Genomic DNA, 23,667 nt, shown 5'->3' on the forward strand with positions numbered 1-23,667 from the left:
TATCATACTTTAAGAAACATAAACTATAATTGCTTTGTTTTAACACTGAGAATGTAAATTTTAAAATAGAGGCCTTAGAAAGCTTGTACTGCTAACAAAGCTTGTACTACTACAAAACACAAACTTTAAAACTTCCATCAAACTGCAGCAAAACATTCCCAAGCAGTATTTCATATTGATAAACAACAAATAAGAACTTCTTAGCTGATAGGAGGAGTTTGATTACAGAATAGGTTTGAAAAGCCAGCTCTACTAATGCATGAAATAAGATTTGTGATGAAACTTTGGAAAATCTTAAAAACAAGCATCTTTTTTCAGCCTTCTCTAAAGGCAAGATCTGGAACGACAGGTGAGCAGTATCCATCCAGTGCTATACCACAGAATGCAAAAGGACTTGTACACAAGCAACTAAATTACCAAGAAGCCTAACGAAATCCACAATCAAATAGGGTAGGGACTGACTGATGGACACTGGAAAAATGAAACAGCACAAGAGCAGACAAAAGGCTTCAAGCAGAAGCTTGCATTACCATATGACTTGTAATATGTGTACCACATCAAAAATTGAACAATATATGTTAGACAAAAATGGAAATTTTTTCCATCAATCAGGTGGATCTAGGAAATGCCATAACATTGCCACTGTTTTGTCCTTAGATCAATATGAAAGATACATCTAGATGCCTAGTTTTAGAAAAGGCACAAGATTTTTAACTGCTCTTCATAACTCAGATATTCAGCCTGGGCACCACCGCAGATCAGTTGGTTACATCATGCAAAATGCAACACCTACGTTCATGAGTGGGGTTCAGAACAACTGTTTTCCCCCCATTTCAAACAGATGGTCTAATGTAAAATACAGGATAGAAAAATAAAATATTAAAAAATAACTATTTGACTTAGAACTTGGACACACATACATATTCAAAGGATATTAAAGCCATAAAACCCAGAAAAATATTTTCTCCTCAGCCCAAAATCCCTGTTTCTGTTAGTGATCTTAAGTCAGATTTAACAGACAAATTACATACAATATCTAACCCAGTGATTTACAGCTGTGTCCTGGGTTGCAGTGTATTCTATTACCATCCCCATCAGCTGTTGAAATCAGGTGGGGCAGTGTTTCCTTGCCTCCTCCCCCCGGACTATCTTTCTCTTAATGGCCCATCATTGTCCTGCCGCCTGACTCAGAGATAACTCCCTCCGGACTATCTTCTGTTAATGAGCCTAATCAACACTTTGCCTCATGACTCGTTACCCCATTGTGAGATGCTCCACCCAGAGGGAGGAACCAAGCATCCCATCGTGGATATAAGCTGAGGCTGAACACCAGAGAGACTGGCTTCCCACTGGATTTCCAGAGGACAGGAGCTACACAGCCACCATTGGACTTCCTGAGGAAGAGCAGACTGTTTTACTACAGGATCACTACTTCAGAGGACTGCAGCCACCTTTCTACCAGACTGCTACCACCACCCTGCCTAACAGGGTGTCAGGTTGTACCTTGACTCTGTCAGTTTGACAGTGTTTTCTTTTACCTTTGTTTTTTCCCTTTTTCTTTAATTTCCATTAAATTGTTATTCTGACTTGGTGCCTCCCACTGGTTTGTTTTCAAACTAGTACATAATTTGGCGCCCAACGTGGGGCTTGCTCTGAGAAAAAGTCAGAATTACAATTTTGTATAAACAGAAATCTATTCACCATGGTGTTCAGCTGGTCTGCATGGGTACTGTATCTTGCTCTCTATATTTTTCCTCACATGGGGAACTACCTGCCTGTTTTATTACTCCTGTTAAAACCAGGGAATGGTATGAGAATTGCTTTATTGGTTTATTATGTCTATAGCATAATAACCTGCGAGGCGATGAATACCATTCGGAATATATATTCAATTTTGTTTGGCTGTCCTAGTCTGGGCTCCTATGTCTGGGACCTCTTCAACAATCACAGCCAGCCCCTGGTGGGAGGAGTAGAGAGTGGTTTCTTCCAGCCTTTCAGGCCAGGCACAGCAGTTTTTGAAAAAATTGAGTTCCCTCTGGATGTTAAGGATAGTATAATCTTCTTGTCAGTTCTCTTCTCTTTTTTCTCTATGGCCTGCATTGTGTACACCATGCTTAGAAACAAAACACTACTTAGTGTGGTGCAACGTCTGCTTGAGGAGGAGGTAAAAAGGAGCAAAGCAGCAAATACCATGTCTACACAGACTGTCACACAGAAAGGAGCCAAAAGCAAAGCAACCGCATCCATTTCTACGCAGACCGTCACAGAGGAGAAAGGAACCAAAAGCAGAGCAACCGCATCCATTTCTACGCAGACCGTCACAGAGGAGAAAGGAGCCAAAAGCAAAGCAACCGCATCCATTTCTACGCAGACCGTCACAGAGGAGAAAGGAACCAAGAGCAAAGCAACTGCATCCATCTCTACGCAGACTGACACAGAGGAGAAAGGAACCAAACAAAAAGCAACAGTGTCCATCTCTACACAGACGGTCACAGAGGAGGAAGGAACCAAAAGCACTATCAGCGCCCCCATGCAAACCATCACTGAACCAGAACAGCCTAAACCGATTGCAGTTGCCCCCGTGCAGAAGAAGAAATCAAAAAGCAAATCAGTCCGCATAGTGACTGACGAGGATGCAGCAGGACCTTCGCACCCAGCAGAAGAGGCAGAGCCAGAGATCATCACTCGGTCGCTATCCCTGGGTGAGCTGCGAGACCTGCGGAGGGAATTCACCCGCCAGACGAACGAGTCTATCCTGACCTGGCTGCTCCGCATCTGGGACGCTGCAGCCAATGACACCATTCTGGACGGAAGTGAGGCCAGGCAACTGGGATCTCTGTCCCGGGATGTGGTCATTGACCAGGGGATCGGGAGAACCCAAGAAACCCTCAGCCTCTGGCGGCGACTGCTTACAAGTGTAAGGGACAGGTACCTTTGTAAAGAAGACCTCCAGGTGCACCAAGGAAAATGGAGCACAATGGAACAAGGTATCCGGTGCCTGAGGGAATTGGCTGTGCTGGAGATCATTTTCTCAGAAGATGAGAGATTTCCTAAGAGCCCAGATGGTGTCCAGTGCACGTCACAGATGTGGTTGAGGTTCGCACGCCTTGGACCAGAGATATACTCCCGTTACCTGGCAACGCTGCAATGGAGGGAAGGCGAGGACAGGGTGGGCGTCTTGGTGAACAAACTGAGGATTTACGAGGACACCGTCACAGCCCCGTTTCGCACCCATGTCTCATCCGTGGAAACAAGTCTTTTGGCTGAGCAAGTCCGGAGCTTGATTGAAGAAGGCCATCAGAAACTGAAAAAGGAACTTAAGGAAGAGATTTACCACATCCCACCAGAACCAACAAGAGTCTCTGCCATTAGGAGCCGGCGACCCCCAACCAGGGAGAGAGGATACACCCCACGAGGTAACCTCTGGTTTTTCCTTCAGGAACATGGAGAAGACATGAGTAAGTGGGATGGAAAACCCACCTCCTCCTTAGCAGCTCGGGTACGTGAACTAAAAAGAGGGACAACTACCACAAGAAGCGCATCTAGAGTCAACATTGCTCCGGTCTCCCGCACACAGAACTCCAGACGGTACAGGAATGATAATATGACCGATCCTCTTGAAGGGACCTCAGGAACGTATTCACCGGAAGGGAGCAACATGCAACATGACCAGGAATAGAGGGGCCCTGCCTCTAGCCAGGTAGAGGAAAGGGAGAATCGGGTCTTTTGGACTGTGTGGGTCCGATGGCCTGGCACACCTGACCCACAAAGATACACGGCTTTGGTTGACACCGGTGCTCAATGTACTCTGATGCCATCAAGGTATGTGGGAGCAGAACCCATTTCTATTTCTGGGGTGACAGGAGGATCCCAGCAGCTGACTGTACTGGAAGCTGAAGTGAGTTTAACTGGGAACGAGTGGCAGAAACACCCCATCGTGACTGGCCCGGAGGCCCCGTGCATTCTCGGCATAGACTATCTTAGAAATGGATATTTCAAGGACCCAAAAGGACATCGTTGGGCTTTTGGGATAGCTGCTGTGGAGACAGAAGATATCAGACAACTGAGTACATTGCCTGGCCTCTCAGATGACCCCTCTGCCGTGGGACTGCTAAGAGTTGCAGAACAACAGGTGCCAATCGCCACAGCAACAGTGCACCGCCGGCAATACCGCACCGACAGAGACTCTGTGGTTCCCATCCATGAGATGATTCGCAAACTGGAGAGCCAAGGGGTGGTCAGCAAGGCCCATTCACCTTTCAACAGCCCTATATGGCCAGTGCGTAAGTCCAGTGGAGAATGGAGGCTGACGGTGGACTACCGTGGCCTGAATGAGGTCACGCCACCATTGAGCGCCGCTGTGCCGGACATGTTGGAACTTCAGTACGAGCTGGAGTCCAAAGCAGCGAAGTGGTATGCCACTATTGACATTGCCAATGCCTTCTTCTCCATTCCTTTGGCAGCAGAATGCAGGCCCCAGTTTGCTTTTACCTGGAAGGGTGTGCAATACACCTGGAACCGACTGCCCCAGGGGTGGAAGCACAGTCCCACCATTTGCCACGGACTGATCCAGACTGCATTGGAAAAGGGTGAGGCTCCAGAACATCTGCAATACATCGATGACATCATCGTGTGGGGAAACACAGCAAAGGAAGTGTTTGAGAAAGGAGAGAAAATCATCCAGATTCTCCTGGAAGCTGGCTTTGCCATCAAAAGGAGCAAAGTCAAGGGACCTGCCCAAGAGATCCAGTTCCTGGGAGTAAAGTGGCAAGATGGACGACGTCAGATTCCCACCGAGGTCATCAATAAGATCACTGCGATGTCTCCACCGACCAGCAAGAAGGAAACACAAGCTTTCCTAGGCGCCATAGGTTTCTGGAGGATGCACATTCCTGAGTACAGCCAGATCGTGAGCCCTCTCTACCTGGTTACCCGCAAGAAGAATGATTTCCACTGGGGCCCCGAACAGCAGCAAGCCTTTGCCCAGATCAAGCAGGAAATCGCTCATGCGGTAGCCCTTGGCCCAGTCAGGACAGGACCAGAGGTGAAGAACGTGCTCTACTCTGCAGCCGGGAACAATGGTCTGTCCTGGAGCCTCTGGCAGAAGGTGCCTGGTGAGACTCGTGGCCGACCACTGGGGTTCTGGAGCCGAAGCTACAGAGGGTCTGAAGCCAACTATACTCCCACAGAGAAGGAAATCTTGGCAGCCTATGAAGGAGTCCAAGCTGCCTCAGAGGTAATTGGCACTGAAGCACAGTTGCTTCTGGCACCCCGACTACCGGTGCTGGGTTGGATGTTCAAGGGAAAGGTTCCTTCCACGCATCATGCCACCGACACCACATGGAGCAAGTGGATCGCCCTCATCACACAGCGTGCCCGTATTGGAAACCCGAATCGCCCTGGGATTCTAGAAATTATAACAAACTGGCCTGAAGGTGAGACTTTTGGATTATCTTCTGAAGAAGAGGAAGAGCAAGTGACTCGTGCTGAGGAAGCCCCACCATATAATGAGCTACCGGAGACTGAAAGACATTATGCCCTCTTCACTGATGGTTCCTGCCGAATTGTAGGCGCTAACCGGAAGTGGAAAGCTGCAGTATGGAGCCCCACACGACGAGTTGCACAAGCTACCGAGGGACAAGGTGGATCGAGTCAGGTTGCAGAGCTTAAAGCCGTCCAGCTGGCTTTGGATATCGCTGAACGAGAGAAGTGGCCGAGGCTCTATCTCTACACCGACTCATGGATGGTAGCTAATGCTCTTTGGGGATGGCTGGATCGCTGGAGAAAAGCCAACTGGCAGCGCAGAGGGAAACCCATCTGGGCTGCTGAGATTTGGCAGGACATCGCCGCCCGAGTAGAGAAGCTGACCGTGAAGGTTCGACACGTGGATGCGCACGTACCCAAGAGTCGGGCTAATGAAGAGCATCGCAACAACGAGCAGGTGGACCGAGCTGCCAAGGTGAAAGTATCACAGGTGGATCTGGACTGGCAGCACAAGGGAGAATTATTCCTAGCTCGTTGGGCCCATGATGCCTCTGGTCATCAGGGGAGAGATGCAACATACCGATGGGCCCGTGACCGAGGGGTGGACCTTTCCATGGACAGCATCTCACAGGTCATCCACAGTTGTGAGACCTGTGCTGCAATCAAACACGCCAAGCGGGTGAAGCCTCTGTGGTATGGTGGACGATGGTCAAAGTACAGGTATGGTGAAGCCTGGCAAGTTGACTACATCACCCTTCCCCAAACCCGCCAAGGCAAGCACTACGTGTTGACCATGGTTGAAGCAACCACTGGATGGCTGGAGACCTACCCTGTGCCTCATGCTACAGCCCGGAACACCATCCTGGGCCTGGAAAAGCAAGTCCTGTGGAGACATGGCACCCCTGATAGGATCGAGTCAGACAACGGGACTCATTTTAAGAACAGCCTCATCAACACCTGGGCCAGAGAACACGGTATCGAATGGATATATCATATTCCTTATCATGCACCAGCTGCTGGAAAAGTTGAACGCTGCAATGGACTACTTAAAACTACCCTAAAGGCACTTGGTGGGGGGACCTTCAAAAATTGGGAAGTGAACTTAGCAAAGGCCACCTGGATGGTCAATACCCGAGGGTCCATCAATCGAGCTGGTCCTGCCGAGTCTGAACCCTTGCACACAGTGGATGGAGATAGAGTCCCTGCGGTACACCTGAGAGGTATTTTAGGAAAGACTGTTTGGATTAATCCCACCTCAGGCAAAGACAAACCCATCCGTGGGATTGTCTTTGCTCAAGGACCTGGCTGCACTTGGTGGGTAATGCAGAAAGATGGGGAAACCCGTTGTGTACCACAAGGAGACCTAATCTTAGGTGAGAACGGTGTGTAGGTTTCACTGTGTATATATATATATATATATATATGTATGTGTGTTTTAGAGTTTAAGAAGGTATTGATTTGGGATAATGTAGATGGTAATAGAATAAGGGGTGGATAATGTCCTGGGTTGCAGTGTATTCTATTACCATCCCCATCAGCTGTTGAAATCAGGTGGGGCAGTGTTTCCTTGCCTCCTCCCCCCGGACTATCTTTCTCTTAATGGCCCATCATTGTCCTGCCGCCTGACTCAGAGATAACTCCCTCCGGACTATCTTCTGTTAATGAGCCTAATCAACACTTTGCCTCATGACTCGTTACCCCATTGTGAGATGCTCCACCCAGAGGGAGGAACCAAGCATCCCATCGTGGATATAAGCTGAGGCTGAACACCAGAGAGACTGGCTTCCCACTGGATTTCCAGAGGACAGGAGCTACACAGCCACCATTGGACTTCCTGAGGAAGAGCAGACTGTTTTACTACAGGATCACTACTTCAGAGGACTGCAGCCACCTTTCTACCAGACTGCTACCACCACCCTGCCTAACAGGGTGTCAGGTTGTACCTTGACTCTGTCAGTTTGACAGTGTTTTCTTTTACCTTTGTTTTTTCCCTTTTTCTTTAATTTCCATTAAATTGTTATTCTGACTTGGTGCCTCCCACTGGTTTGTTTTCAAACTAGTACAAGCTGAAAACAAGCAATCCACACAGACGTGAAAATGTGGAACTAGAACATAACTTTAAATATAAATATGTGTTTTATACCTATAATGGAATTTTTCTTTCTGAAGAAAACTTCTTTTAAACTTTACAAAGTTTAAACTTTAATCTCCAGCTGAGATAACTTTAAAAAAATTAATGAACTCAAGAAAACTTTATCAGCACATGTCACATTACTTTCAGGAAAACCTTCATGTTTTAGAAAAAAAATTAAATCTGAGCTGTCAAATAATCAGCTAGTGTACCTTAGAGGGTATTTTTAAGAATAAACTGATATAGTTTTAAAGATGGAATTTTAAACTGAAATGTTAACTGACTCCTAGCGATAGCATTAAACACTCAGTATAATAGAAAGCAAGTTTTCTTTTCCCTATAGAAAAAGCTCTTTATATAAAGACTTGATGCCTTACCTCTAGGTCACAGCTGTATTCTGTGCCATCCAGAAGCATCACCTTACACTGCACAGTTTTGATTTTCTTTGGAGACTTCTGAGGAATGTTATCTGTTTTAATTTCAGCTGTCTGCACTTCTTTTGTCTCCCTTTTTTCTTTTTCTTCTTGTTTTTCTTCCTTTTTCTCTGCATCTTCCTCTACTTCTGTTTCTTTACCATCTTCTTTGGGAGGCTATATAAAATACAGTTAACTCAGGATTTTTAACTTGTTCATTCCTTTTATAAGCTACTAATAAAGAAGACATTAAACTTCCATTAAAGTTATGCACATACTGGAAGCACAATAACCAGCATAAGCATTAAGGCCTTCTTTTAGGGACCAGATATTCTTGCTCTCAGACCACAGAATGTGTCTTTTTTTCCCTTTCCTTGAAATGAGGTTTGTGTTTTTTAATATGTGTTATTGGCTTTCTTCCTAAGAGAAATGAATTTATTAAGAAGCTCCAGGAATTATACTAAACAAAAGCCCAGTGTTTATGAAAGCCAAGTGATACAGAATCACAGAATGCTTGTGGCTGGAAGGGATCTCTTGAGATCTAGTCCAATGACCCTAGGCCCACACAGGGTAGTTTACCCAGGACCATATCCTTTTTGGGTTTTGGATATCTTCATAGGGGAAGACTCCGTAATATCTCTGGTCAACCTGTTTCAATGTCCGGCTCACTCCTTTACCACCCTAGGAGGCCTGTCATCTGCACCCCCACCACCTAGCTACATTCCTTACCAAGGAAAGGTCCTATCACCATCAGAGCAAAAAAGATTTTCTTGTGATTAGAAATGTAATTTCATGGGTTTAATTTGGGTCCGTTGCCGTCTGTCATCTAACTGCATACCACTGAGAAGGGTCTGGCTTTGCATTCCCTCCATTCAGGTATTAATACACACCAATAAGATTCCCCTTCCTCTTTCTCTTCCCCAGGCCGACCAGTGCCAACTGTCTCAGCTCCTCCTCATACAAAACATTCTCTATGTGCCTTCACCAGCCTAGAATATGAAGTTTGAATGTTAAGAACTGGCATGCAACTTCACAAAAAGCAGGACTGGAGCCTAGCAACTGGAATAGCTGTCATTTTTTCCCTAATATGATCCTAATAAGTTACATAATTCATGCATCAGGTTGCATTAAAATTACTCCCAAGTATCTATAAGCCTTCCCACACGTACCTGTATTTCAGCACTGCTAACAGAGTGTTTTTCCTTGTCGTCTGCTTTAGCATTCTGCCGGTTTTCAGCTGCTCCTTCCAAGCTCTTTCTTGACTGAGCCACCCCCTCTGGTGTCTGGCTTTCACTTTCTTCAACTACTTGCTCTTCCCCTGTGGCCCTTTTCTTGGGCTCATCTTTGGCCTCTGCCAAGGTGTATGACTTTTGTTTCTTAAGCCACGGGGGAATGAAACGAGAAATACCCTTGCTTTCAGGTGAAGATTTTTCCTTCTTCTGTCTACTTGGACTACTTTGGCTAGTTGGTGCTGGGACAGAAGAATCTTGAGCTTCTCCAGAGGATGTTTCCCTGGACTTCTGATCTCCTGGAGTCTCTGATGCTTCTTCAGGCTTGTCCTTGGCTTTGTCTGGTCCCAGCTGCTCAGAGTCTTTCTTTACTTCGGTCTCTGAACCAACTTCAGTTGTCATTATCACAACTGACACTAAAAGAAGCAACAATAAAAATAGTTTTGTTATGTAGCATTACTACTTTTACTGACTAATTATTTGCAGTAATTTGTAGTAATTTAGAAACTCTTGTAGATTATTAAACTTATTAGGGTTAAAGAAATACTCCTTTTCAAATTTTCAGTTGACAAGTAAGGCCAGTAAGCTAAAACTTAGTGCTCTGCAGATAAAAGATCTAGTTTCCTTCTCTTTAAAGGAAGGAAAGATAAAGGATAAAATTTTAAGTGTGCTCTCTGAAAGGCATTTATTATAAGCTACTCCTAATGTTATTGGCCAAGATTATTTCAGAAGTAACTTCAGTTCTCTTTCTACTGAGCTCCTTGGTAGACCCAGAAAATGAATTTTCAGAAGAGTATCCACCTTCTGTAGTAAAACTGGTAGGTATAACCCCCTTAGTATTTGGTGACACCAATTAAAAATAAATTATTGGAAGTGAAAGAGCAAGATTACCAAAGAATAGGACAAAAGGATGGTGAGCATGATACTGAATATAAAAAATCTGGAAATTTTAAATCACTAATAGTGCTGGGGAACATATATTTTTAACTAAGGTAAGATTAGGTTCTTAATAAGAAGTTCATACCAATCAACATAAAATCATATACTCTTATACTCTCATCACTTCTGCTCACCCTTCCTTCAGTGAAATTAAAGACAAATTGTAATACTGTAACAACAGGATATGCAATAATAACCTTTAATCTTACCATTATTGGTATTGATTGAAAGAAATATTAACTAGAATATACAAATGTTGTTATCTGTGTGGCACTGTATTTTGCTGCATTGCTTTAAAAGTATAGTATAACTTCTTTTTTCCAATTTATTGAAGTGAGCCAACAAAAATAAGCACACAAGGGTCCAACAAAAGTTTATAATGGTTAGATTTCATTATTCATCACTGGTATTTGCTTACAATCTTCTGAATACAATTAATTTTAAATTGATGGTCTGTTCTTTCTGGCCTAAAGTTTAGCAGGTTAGTGACAATCACATTTCTATCTTTATAACATGAGAACCCTCTCCGTTATAATTGATTATCATCACTGCATGCCTTTAGAGGCCAGAGGCTCTTGGTTCAGGACTCTTGCTGAACTCAACAGCTCCCACCCCCACCCCTGCCCAAAAAGAGTCAAGTAGGTTATCTAGCTCAGGTTGATGCAATTAACTTGCATAGCACTTCAAACTGCACTTGAAGCCAATTGAGAACTAGTTTAGATCACAAGGTAGCAGCAAGACTTTGCCTCCAGGTTTCCAAAGAACATCCATAGGCAGTCAGAAATAATTAAACTAAGTCATTCCCTAGGATAATGAAAAAAAAAAAAAAAAATGGAAGCTAGCAGAGGCCTAAATATGCAATAGAAGCCATTCTGGCCAAAGAGATGAACAATACTGAGCCAAAGGAAACACCATCTTGACAGTTATCTTACTCTTTAAGAAGCCCCAGACATAGGAGCCTTGAACTACCTACAGGCAAATTCACATTAAGTATCTTGAGACCAAAGTAGCTACATGGGTGTGTGTGGGTTTTTGTTCATCACTTAACATTTCACAATCTAAAACCAAAGCATTCCCCAATGGGGAATTAAATTAAAAGTTAGTAGCTTTACTGCTACACTAGAGACTTCTGAATACATTTCAAACTTAAATATTATAGTTACATAGCCATTTATACCACTTTTTACAAAACCCATCAAGTTTCAATACTACTAATAAAGCTTGTTGTGATAAAGTATTAAACATTATGTAAGTACTACTTATCTCAGAGGTAACAGGCCTCTGAAAGGCAGGTTTCATTTGACTGTTGAGATTAAAGAATTTGCTATTTAAAGCCACATATTAGTATGCTAGTTTTAGTGAGCTACTACTAATCAAATTCCATTTTGCTATCACCTTTGTATCTTACACAGACATGCTCCTCTTCCTTCTGAATGGTAGGTATCTTATTAACACAATAATGTAAAACTTTATTATCAAAATGAAAAATGAACAATATCTAGAAAACCAAACTCAACTTTCCCTGAGAAAAATCAAAACTTCTGCTGATCAGAGAGTATCAATCCACACTGCTTAATAAATTCATAAGGGAGGTTTCATAATTAACAGAGATGGTGGTGATGTTTTTTCTCATACATATCTAAGGAAGAACCAATTTTTTCTCAGAAACTAGCCAAAACAATTTTGTAAGACTTGATATACAAATCTTCAAAGGAGTTAGAAGGAAGCCACTGTATTTCCTGTACTTTTTAAAAAATTTTTCAAAATACGCAGAAATGCATGAAGTACATGTAGAAACTAATAAAAAAATCATTATATACCACTCTCAAAATTAATATCACTCTTTGATTATACAGTCAAAAAGGAGACATCTCCAGAAAATTCCTTAGAACTAAGTAAAATAAGTCACCCTGTAAACACATCTCTATGATATTGTTCTAACAATAAAAGAAACTGAGGGCACCAAGTCACACAACTGATTAAATTTAGACAGAATAGCAGTGGGTGGTACAAACTCGCTCAATGCGAAACAAGAAAGGTTTTGCACCTCCACATGTCCAGGTTTTCATAATCAAAGTTATAGTTACAAGGAGAACTTGGCTTTTTACCACAGAAGCAAGGGAAACTTGTTACAGCCCCCATCTGAAGAGGTCTGTCCATGTTCACTTAATACCTTTATTTGATGCCCACAGCAGGAGGAATTTCTTTCATGAGCTCGATTTCCTATAAGCTTGTAACTTCAGAGCTTTTCGGGGTGGGATGGGGAGAGGGAGAGAAGAGGAATAGAGAGGAGAACCCTACAAAAGGAAGCACACCTCTCTGCTGAGCCTATATATTTCTTTACACTCCCAGTAGTCTCTGAACTAACCGTGAAGAGGTGGATGAGTTAACTAAACAAGAGCACTGACCAAGAGTGTAAGTTATAGTCTTCCCAAAATACCTACCTTCTCTACCACATTAGCTTGATACATTTCTTTTTTCCAGAGTTACATATTGGTACAAGAATTAGCTATACCTCGAGAAACACAAAATTGGGTCTCACACTCCCTCAGTGCTCTGTCAGATCCTCCAGTTTTGTATTTCACAGAAAAAACAGAGATAGGGAGGGACAAAACACTGGAGTTCTGCCATCAGCCTACACTTGCAGTTTGTAAAGCCTCTGATGTTACCTCCACTGTAGCCAAGCAATCAAGAAACCAGATTTTCTGGAAGTCGCTTTTTCCTGATTCTCTCCTGCCGCGATAGGGAAGACCTCACATGATCTCACACAGCTCTGGCCTAACAGCCAACAGTGTGCCAGTAAGCAAATGGAAACAAGCAGCAGACAGCATCTGTCTCAGAAGTGATATTGGGAAGACATAAATCAAATCAGATGGCAAATTTAGAGTTCTCAACTTCAACTGTATGTTTTCTTGCTTTCCTATCTCCAAGTAAACTCTCATTCATTCTTACTACATAGCATGAGCACATTACATAATTTTGACCCTATAAGCTTTCATAAGCTCTGTAACAACTGCAGCAGGATAGGAGTCTCCTTATCTCACCTTTTTGTATTGCAAGGTAACATTGAATCTGTGTTTCGTTTTGAATTGAGAAAGGAGAATAAGTATCTTGCAGCAAGAGTAGACAAAAGAGAAGGAACCTCAGGGTGATGCTCAAATAAAGGATTACCAATGTCTGAACAGAAAAAAGAAAAATCTTGGTAGATTTTGCAATTGACATTAAACCCATGCACATTAAATGACAAGTGGTAACAGCTGTATTTTTTGTAACCCTCCAGAAAACTTGGCTCACGCAGACTGAATGACTACCTAAACTACAAGGATCAAGGTGGGGGTGGGATTGCAAAAAGTACTGTAAAACACTTTGCAGTTTCTGAAGAGCAGGTGAGTTTGTTAAAACAGATCCCACTTTTGCAGGAAGCAGACGATCTGCCCCATTTATAACTCTACCAACTTCCCCAAGCAAGAGTCCTGACCAAGAAGCAGCTGAAGACAACAGATATTCTCACTCCTCTCCATTCAGCCTTTCCCCTCTCTTTTTATTGCACTGAGAAGAAACTTAGTGCTGGCCAGAGTTCACAGCTGAAAGCAGAAGAGGATGCCACATTGTTTCCTTGCACTCTTTCCTCTCAAGTGTATACATTGGTCAGCTGGTTTGATGCCTTTCTTCCAGTTTCTAGCATAAACTCTTGAAATGTAGTTTTCTGACCAAGAGGATTCCTGCCACCATAGATAAACTAGAAACAGAAGAGATATCAAGTATAACATGGAGTTTAAAAAAAAAGGAAAAAAAAAAAGAGAGGGAAAGAAAAAAGTATAGCTCAAAGATCACAGACAACTTTAAAACCAACTGCAGTGAAATGAAGTTTTCTATGGTGATGCATGTTTTAATTCACTGCTTCTGTTACAGTATTTCTTATTTAACAGCACAGAGGAACAAATCCAAATACTTTTTCCATACATTCCTGGATCTCATTTAACTTATTTTCTGAATATATAAAAGTAGAAAAAGGCAGTCCTAAATTTGTTTCTTCTTTTTTCAGTTTGTCATTCATAGCAAATTCAAGAAATAAAAGTCTCTTTGATAGTTTTATCTTCATCAGTCTACTGGGATTCGCAGAGAAACCATCATGTCATAGAAGCAAAAGGAAAAAAATCAACCTACTTCTACAGAAATAAATTACAGCTCAGTGCACTAAAAGCCAATGTGTGTCTCTGCAAGTCATGTAATTTTCTGGCTCACCAAAGTATTAATAATTTATTTTTTAAATTGCTACCTTCATAAATATTCCAAATATTTATCTCACATTGGCTACACATAAAAAATCCAAAAAGATTTCAAAGAAAATTTCTAACATCTGAAAAAATATACATGAAAACCTGAAACAAGGTCATGTGTATTTTAACTGCCTACAACAAAGCAAAAAAGCTCCCAAATAAAGTTGCTTATTTCTTGTCATATTATTGATCTGAAGCTCAGAAGAAGCCTGATCTGCATTTCACAGTTGGTTAGGACACATCATTCATGCTTGCTGCTTTCAACATGTAAGATTTGTTGATATAAAAGCTCTAAAGAAGTAAAATCCTAGCTGGAGCAGTTATTCATATTTTAGAGTGTAAAAGAATCTGGTTTAAACAGTAGGTAATATCTGAGGAACTTGGTGCTACAACTAGATTTTTACAAAAACATAAATCAGTTATTTTTTGTAGAGTACAATAATTTATATTTCAAATGTGGCTGAAAGTAGTAACTAAAGAACCTTATTTCAGATTTCTGCTAAATTTTAAAACTTATATTTTATCATTGGTATGTAAAAAAGAAAACTCATGGTATACCATGATGCTGTGTAGCATCCTTTTGCTGAAGGTGCCAATATAACCTGCATACATTCTATTAGCAGACAAAGCAAGAAGCGAATCCAATTTCTCCTTTTAGTCATTATTTAAACGGATTACTACAATTGAAAAGACATGGAGTGCTCTGAACACCAAGGAATGAATTCTACTAAAGAATAAAGTTTTCAATTTTGAGATCCTTAAGAAAGCAAAAACATCTCTAAAGTTGGCTAAGATCAATCCGCAACATTTACATCATACAGCTCCCAATTAAATATTGTTCTGTAGTCAAATACCAACACAAAAAAGCCCCAGTTCTCCCATAGGAACTTGCATCCTCCTCTATATATATAAATATACAGAGGTGTTTATACATACAAACACACTTTGAAAGCTGAATCTAATAATTTGGATTACATTCTTTTTTAAGCACATTCCTAAAACAAAATAGATCAGACAAAAGTCAAAGATCAAGTTTAGCAAACTACTGAGTATGATAAAAAAGTTACAACAGAAAAAACAAGAGGAAATGGGTACATGTTTTATACATACAAAATCCAATCACCTATTTTTAAATGATTAATCAAAGATGATATCTACCAATTGAACCCAAACCTAAGTATTTACACACTGAGCGTGACAAGGACTGATCCAGTTTGCTCCTCCCCGGATGATCACTGCATAAAAATCAAGGTTAACTGCAGAGGCTGAAGAGACAGACTGCAGACTCGGCTTTTTTGTGAGTCTCTGCAGTAGCCACAGGGCATAAGCCTGTCAGAGTCCATTGGTTTCCCAGGCTGTGACAAGACCACCAGAGCTGGGGCCTGGACAGATCTCATGCTTTCATGGCTCTTCATTGCATTGAAAAACAGACTACCAAGAATAATCCTATGCTACATATAGCCAAAAAAAAAGCCCCGAATTCCTTCTTTTAAAGCTTCCCAGTTCATGGAGAAACCTTAACCAATAATTCAGGTTGAGTAGACAACTAAATCTGTATTGATTCAGACTTTTGCCTTTGTAATAATATCTCCTAGTAAAAATTTTTCCCAAATCTAAGCCCATAAAAGAATTGCCCTTTCTCCTCATGATTCTGCTTCAGCTTCCTCTAAACTGGGAGCTTATTCTCAAGGAGGTAGCCAGGTAAGCAAACTGACATTGCCAGTCTGTGTATTGGTCAGCAGATGGTGCCATAATAGTTCTGAAAGTCAGTAGCACATTTCAAAGGTCAAACTTTAAACAGCAACAATACTCCAAGTGTAATTCCCAAATTATGACAAGTAATAGAATGCTTTCATAGAAGTATTAACATAACATATTTTAATAAACATAACTTCAGAGCCAGACAGAGAATCATGGCTTCATAACAATACAAATTAGTTACATGTGTACACCTAAATACATACACATACTCACATAAAATCTAAGCTAATCTCCAAGAGTAGAAATGGCACACAATGGTGTCCTCCCAAAGGATCCTGTCTATTAAATCTAGTTTCCAGGGAATTACAGGCATGTCCCAGTGGCTAGAAGCCCCTGAGCTAATAGAAGCTATACTCATAAGCATCCTTTTATCTAGATAACAACATCAATATTCAAAATAACAGGCATCTTATTAGCCTTCACATTTATATCCATGCCATCATACACTTGAAAATTTGCAAACATGCAATATTTCCATCCCAAACACATTCTTGTCCTTATTTAAATATTGAGGTTTCTAGAACTCATTTTTATACTGTGAGAAAATTATTGTAGTTGTATAACCATTCCTTGCAATACACAGAATACAGAGGACTCACCACAAAAACACTGGTGGGTTCCTACATAGGATGGTGAGAATTCATAAGGTAGTTCTGAAACAACAATGTAAGACAAGTACTAGTGTGTTCTGAAGATTGCTGTGAAGACAAAGAAAAAAATCTAGGCCCTAGACAGCAAATTAAATGTGACAGAAAAAACTACTTCTGTCTAAAATTGCAAAGTGAGTATCTGCAGTTTAGATAGAATATTTTCACAATAAAATTATTATGCTGACAAATTTCTGTTAAGTAACTCTAGGGAAAGTCACCTCAACTCTTTGTAAACTCAAATTACATCCTGGAACATAACTATTTCTCAAAATCCTTTTTCCTGTTAAAGCAGCACAACACATACCTATTACTTATCACCCAAGTGCCCCAACTTTTCATAGAACACCTGCTGCAGGCCATCTCCATTTTGGCTGCTGAATAACTTGGTTACTGCAACCCATATAAAACTTTAAAGGTTTAGTTTTAATGGATAAGTCAGTTGAAGGAACACTCCAGAAATAAAAGATAATACTACAAGACATGAAAACCAGTGAGAATTCTTTAAAAGCTATTTTGTTAAAATTTATCTCCTGACACTCTGCAGCAGTCTAAAAATGTGTAATAAAACATAGAAAATAATATTGGAAAGTGCTGCTTTCTAAACTAAATGAAATTCATTGAAAACTGCATCAGCTTTGTAACAGCACCTGTAGAACATGTAAAGCTCAACCCCAAGGCTTTCAAGATAATCACAGCATAAATACTTTTCAAGTGCTACAAGCAGGCAAGTTGCAATGCCCACATTGGAATTTGAGATTACATTTAAGCAAATATACATCCTGCAGCTCTCTTCGGGCTATCTCTGCCATTTCCAGAGATAACAGAAATCTGTTCCTTCTAGATTTTCAATCTACAAATATGCTGCTATATCCAGGCAAAAAATAAGTCTCAAACAGCAAAGTAATTTAAATCAAGAAATTTGTCTTTGCCAGAGTACATATGAACAAATATAATCTGTTTATCAAGATAGCTTTGTGCTCTTCCCCAGCGCTGAAAAAAATGTTGTAATCTGATGAGAATCCAACAGTCGTTTTGAAAAGCTGTATTGAACAAGTAACCCCACCCAGGCCCTGACACTGCTAGAGAAGGACATGCTCAAGTGGAAAAACGGGATTTAGTTCCAAATTCATTCCAGCAGACAGAAAATGAACATGGGTCAAGAGACAGCTCTGTTTTCCTGTTATCTGTCCAAGAAATTAAGAACAACACAGTTTTTGAGAAAAATCTCTGCCCTATTTTCAAAATCAACTTTGCAAGTTTACAGTGGGTTTTGGCTGTTCACATTAACCTCACGATAACCACAATTTTAGAGATTAAAACCAGCAGTGAGTATTCGTTTGTTCTGAGAAATGCTGTCCCTCCAATCTCCATTCCTATCCTTCCATTCTATCCCACCTTGCCAAACGGCTGTTTCTATAACAGTCACACAATTTCACTGAAGCACAGGCAAGCATTTAATTTTTTCCAGTTCTTAATAAAGAAGCTGTGGGGGGTGGGGGCGGACAATGACAACCCCATTTAGGTTCTGTAAATTATTTGCCTTGTTCTGACTCAGAGGTGATTAATTTGTAGATGCCACAATAAAAAATTCCATTTCCAACTATCATTCTTTCTATCTACAAAGTATCGGCAAGATTAAAAACAGGTTCTTTTCATACTGACAACATTAAGTTCACTCTTGCATGCAATATTCTTCCAAGGCACTTGCAATAACATAGTTAATCAAAGCACTTGCCAACTTGGTGAAAAATAATGTACTAGTACCTGAGAATTTTTTGTACTGCAAACTGGAAGGCCCTAGCGTAATAAAGTTCCTGAATGGTGGAATTCCAGCTACACATCATTGTTTTGACAAGTATCCATTTCCTCTTCAGTGGAAGTCGTATAGAGAATTATTACCCTCTCACATGTTCAGGAAGTGTACAACAGCATGCAAAAAGAGAAATCTCTGCAATACCAAGATTCAATGTCAGGAAAAAAAAAAGAGAAGCAACTAGTCTGTGCTTTCAGTAGTGAGAGACCAGTACATGCACATTTAAAAGTAATTTTCATAAACAGATACAACCATTAAATTTTTTTCGTAAGCGCATCAAGGCTGAATGTCATTCAGATGTGGACACTACTGAGATCACATTCAAAATGCCTGCTAGCTTTTTATTTCAGCTCATCCAGCTTAGGAACAACAGCCAAAAACCAACTGACAAATGCATTAAGACAGTTTGTTCCGTCATGTACAAGACTAGAGTTCAACTGACTAACGTTTACAAAGCTTTAGGGTCTAAACATAACCACAAAAGTGACTTTTTTGGCAGCAACATCAGTTCTATATTTTCACTTTAAAGAGCATTTCATTTTTGCTATTGACAAATACAAGTGCCACAGAGGGCACAGTTCTCTCAGGCAAGCCACTTGAACAATACTGGAAGAGAGAGTTCCAAATACTGGAAACAGAGTTGCAAAAAGTGACAATAAAATTATAAAGCCTTTTATGAAGGTGACAGGAGAATCTTCTCCTGCCACTATTTTTTTTTTAATGTCTGTTTTCCTAAATCAGTATTCAAGTTGAAATACAGAAACTGATACTGCCACAATTTCCACCAATAATAAATTCAGTTTCAAGTACTTGATTAAATGACATCCCTGGAAATTAATCTTAAACAAGCTTAGTCCAAATTCCAAATAAGTGCAATGTCTCAAGTTATATGGTTAAGTATTTTTGGACCTCTGCAGAAAAGTTGCAGCTGCGTCTTTGCTGGATAAGTTGTTACCAGTACCTGAATCCTCTGTTGGAAGGACCTGCAGAGATCTTAATGCACATGCAAGTAAGCAAACCAAGGTTATTAATTGTATAACATATTTTATGAAAAAAAAAATCCCAAACCAAACCAAAACCAACTACCCCAAATTAAAAATAACATAGTTTAAACCAGGATAGTTCTCAGCTCCTGCTGCAATGAACAAAAGCTATTCCATATTCCCTGACTGTTCTCCCACATTCCCCAAACCTCAGAGGTTAGTCACCTGAGAGGTTGTGTTTTGGTATTTTAGTTTTTATGTCTGCAGCTAGCACAAGCTAACTGAGTCTTTCATGTGCTACTGGAACAGAAGTATTCCCTTGAAAAAGCAGAACCAATTTGCTCAGTATTTCCCACCTACTCAAAATAATTATAATGCACCTCAAGTAATATATGTAAAGCACAACACTGCAAACTATTTCCTACATACTTATGTTTACTGAATATATAAGAAGGACTGAAACTAGAGATAATACTGCTCTTCTAAAAAGTATGCATCTACTGCTCCTGTGGGAGTTAACTCTGCCAATCCCAAGCAACAAAAAGCAGTGGAGATGCTTCTTAGCTGAGCAAATAAAACCGGCAGCCAAAACTTCATCACTCCCATGGGCTCTTCTGAATGCTGGTACTTGATTAGAAGAGTGAAAGCGTGAGCAACTTTCTAAAAGTTTCCTACTTTCCATGGCAGTGGCTTTACAACTAGTGCAACCCTGCAACCACTGCAACATCTCTGAGTGAGACAAAGGGAAAGAAACCCAGTTCATTTCTGAATCTAGAGGTCAGAAACAAGTCTAACAGAGGAAAAAAGGCAAAAGGTAATGCTAATAATGCTGGTTTTGTGCCTGGACTTCAGCACTTAACATGTTTATTAGTCATCTAAGTGCTTTAGCTTTTTTGTGCTTTTTGGAAGGACATTCCCAGCATGAAAGATTGTAATATAAAACAGATAACAGGATATGCATGAAAGTCCCAAGGGAGTAACTATTTAAACAAAGTTTTCTTTGGAGAGTTAGGGAATGACAATAGATAAGAAAGATTTAAAAGAATAATTCATTTGTGAACACCAAGAACAAGGTGGGGAGGGGTATTTAGAACTGTCCTGTAGAAAGGAAAAATACATGTTGACCTGCCAAACCACGAATTTAATTACACTCCCATAAAAATATAAGAATATACATCACAAACTGCAGTTTACCAAAGCAGCCTCACCCATTGCAGAAAAGCCTTTTAATAACCACATACAAATAGGGATAGTGTGTTGTCACAGTAAGCTTTCAGGCCAAGTAGAAGCTTTATTCTGCTTTCTCAGGCTGTACTTTCAGTTCTCATTCTGTACATGCAGAAAAGTTTCAAAGCTTTGAAACAGTCCTAAGCAAACACAAATCCAAGTTGACAATAACTTATCATCTTACAATTTTATTAACACACACAGAGCATGATATTATGAACTCCACACTGAAAAGAGTGACACTTCCAGTCTGCATTGGCTTAGGGGTTTCTTACTTCTTTTTGGGCTCATCAGTTTACATGCTGACTGAAGAAGTGCTTGAAAGACCCTGCTTGAAAGACCCTGCTGTTCTCTATGAGTATGCTTCTTATGCATTTAAATTCAAGATCATGTTTCAGCTCACAGTCGTTGATTTCCCTCATCCTATCTAGATTTTTAAAATCCTAAGTACTCTGAAATATAAAGCAATGAGAAAGTGAAAATTGGTAGAAGTGTACAGATAGAAGTAATTTCAGTATTTTTCTTGACCATGGTATACTGGTTAACAACTGGGGTTTTTTGCAAGACCATATTCCTGTGTGGAAGCAAAAAGAGCATATATCAACAAAAAGTCCTGTTTAAAATGACATAATGTTCTTTCAGAAATCAAGAGTACTTGATTAGTTCTCAAAGGAACTGATCAAGAACTGGAGCTCTGGTCTGGATGAAGTCTGAGGTGCGCTAGTCTCAGAATTCTGACTAAACATAAGAACCTCAACAAAACTGCAAAAACTTCTAGCACTTAGAAAATGTGTGTATCTGGCTCTGTGTTAAGATGGGAGAAATACATCCATGTGACAGACATGAGTTTTAGGAGACAGTATGAATACCATGCAAATTAACATTTAATAAATATACTAACAAGTGGATACAAAAACTCACTAAAAGGGAAGGACTGATGCTATAGCTCTCAACTCTTTCTTGCTCTCTTTCTTTTATGAAGACAGAACTTGGAAAAAGCAAGCTAGCAAAGGAACAAAGTAGACATCACTGGAGAGAAAGTCAGGAGCAAAAAAAAAAGAATGGGGTGGGGGAGGGAAGGAAAAAACAGGAAACAGACGCTGAAGACAAAACAGGAAAGAAGGTCATGATTTGTCTAATAGCCAAAAAGCTGCAGTGAGGCCAGAGAGGGGGACAGGGCAGGAAGACACCAGAATTCCACTACAGGCTAAGTTATATCATAGATGTTACTGGTCAGTCCACAAGATCACCAAGCATTAGTCCTCCAAGTGCTAGGCTGCAAGAGATCCAGCATCTACATACACATCACTTTGAAGACTCTTCCAGTAGCTTCTTCATTTTTATACATTCATTTAGTGACAAGTCTCAAGACTTGCTCCTCTGTTGCAAGATTTAAACAAGAGTACTCCTTCCTTTGCACTTATAATTATTTCATGTATTTATTCTTAAGCAGCAAATGCTTGCTTTGGATTGCTTAATGAACTAAGTGAAAAGTTGCACTTCCTGGAAAAACTGTGTTACTGTATCTCCAAATCCATAAAATGACAGAATTCAGATTAGTTCACTTCTGTTTTTCTGGCTTATCTACACATCCTAAAGTTCCATTCAACACCAAGATCAGAGGCACACTACCTCAACAATTCAACTCCATCTTTGACTCACTAGTTCCTACAGAGTAAGCTTTCTGGTTTTAAAACAGATCATGAATTATATCTCATTTACTTTCTGTTGAAGAGCTCCAAGACCAAACTCCTGTGTAAAATATCAATCTGAAGATGAACTAAGTGTTTTGAGGTAGTTATAAAATTGACCCATCTACAGAAATGTTTCTGATTTTAGCAAAAAACAATTTTACAGATAGACAAACTTGAGCACTATGAGGAGAAAGTGACACACAAGGCATGCTCACTAGGACAGCAGTAGAACCAAAACAAAAATAGTTCTCAAGGCCTCTGTTCTTAAACACTGACATCAAGTATTTCTAAATGTTCCATGTAAGGAGACAAAATCATAGCCTTTCACTTATTTTCAGTTGAAACCCAGAGGTCACTTCTCTCCAAAAATATAAGGGTGATGGTCCACAGGGGAAGTTTAGTTTTCCTTACACAAAAGCAATCTTCCTAACTTCATATAGAAGAGAAAAAGTAGGGAACAAATCTTTTTGACCTGTTTACATTATGAGGTCCTCTAAACATGCACACAAATTGTATTACATGTACATAGTGTCAGAACTGGTTTATGTGGGAGTTATGAAACCTACAAAAACTTATGAAATGAGCTTTTTTACTTTTAAAATTATAAACAAGAACAGAAGTATTCCCAGCTTAATTTCTACTGAAAACTATTACACAAGCTAAAAGTTTGTGCACATCAAGTGATACAACCTTTTCATGTTGAATATTCCAAGCTAATTCATGCTGTATGACATCACTGAAAATCTGAAGTCTAATTCAAATCTGGAGAAAACAGACAACATTAGCTATACATTCAAATTCAACAGAATTAGATTTCACCACATTTATGTACAAAATTAACCAAATCCTCATCAGGTGAAGAATTATGTGTTGGCAGATTCCTACTATGAGGTACTGCTGTCATCACATGATTCTCTGCAACTTCATTAATCACCATGACCACATTTGCACAGAAACAATTCAATACTTGAAGCAAAATGAATATGCAGTCTTCTTTCCTCACAGAATAACTGCAGCATTTCTCATGCCAATTAAAACAATGTTTCATTGTCTTCTTTAACAA

The 23,667-nt window shown here is 40.2% G+C and overlaps 1 protein-coding gene across 33 annotated transcripts in view; it reads right to left on the reverse strand.

Annotated features, from left to right (window-relative positions):
* The window catches only part of EPB41L2 (erythrocyte membrane protein band 4.1 like 2), a 120,242-nt gene that overhangs the window by 62,707 nt on the left and 33,868 nt on the right, over positions 1-23,667 (reverse strand). For all 33 annotated transcript variants that reach the window (XM_032101693.1, XM_032101687.1, XM_032101679.1 and 30 more), the window contains 2 exons: positions 9,198-9,673; positions 7,993-8,205 (listed from right to left, as the gene is read on the reverse strand). In XM_032101693.1, the coding sequence (XP_031957584.1) occupies positions 7,993-8,205; positions 9,198-9,659 (675 nt within the window). In that variant the 5' untranslated portion in view covers positions 9,660-9,673. The remainder of the gene's footprint in view (positions 1-7,992; positions 8,206-9,197; positions 9,674-23,667) is intronic.

This window comes from Corvus moneduloides, chromosome 3 (genome assembly GCF_009650955.1).
Source record: "Corvus moneduloides isolate bCorMon1 chromosome 3, bCorMon1.pri, whole genome shotgun sequence".
NCBI classification, from domain to species: Eukaryota; Metazoa; Chordata; class Aves; order Passeriformes; family Corvidae; genus Corvus; species Corvus moneduloides.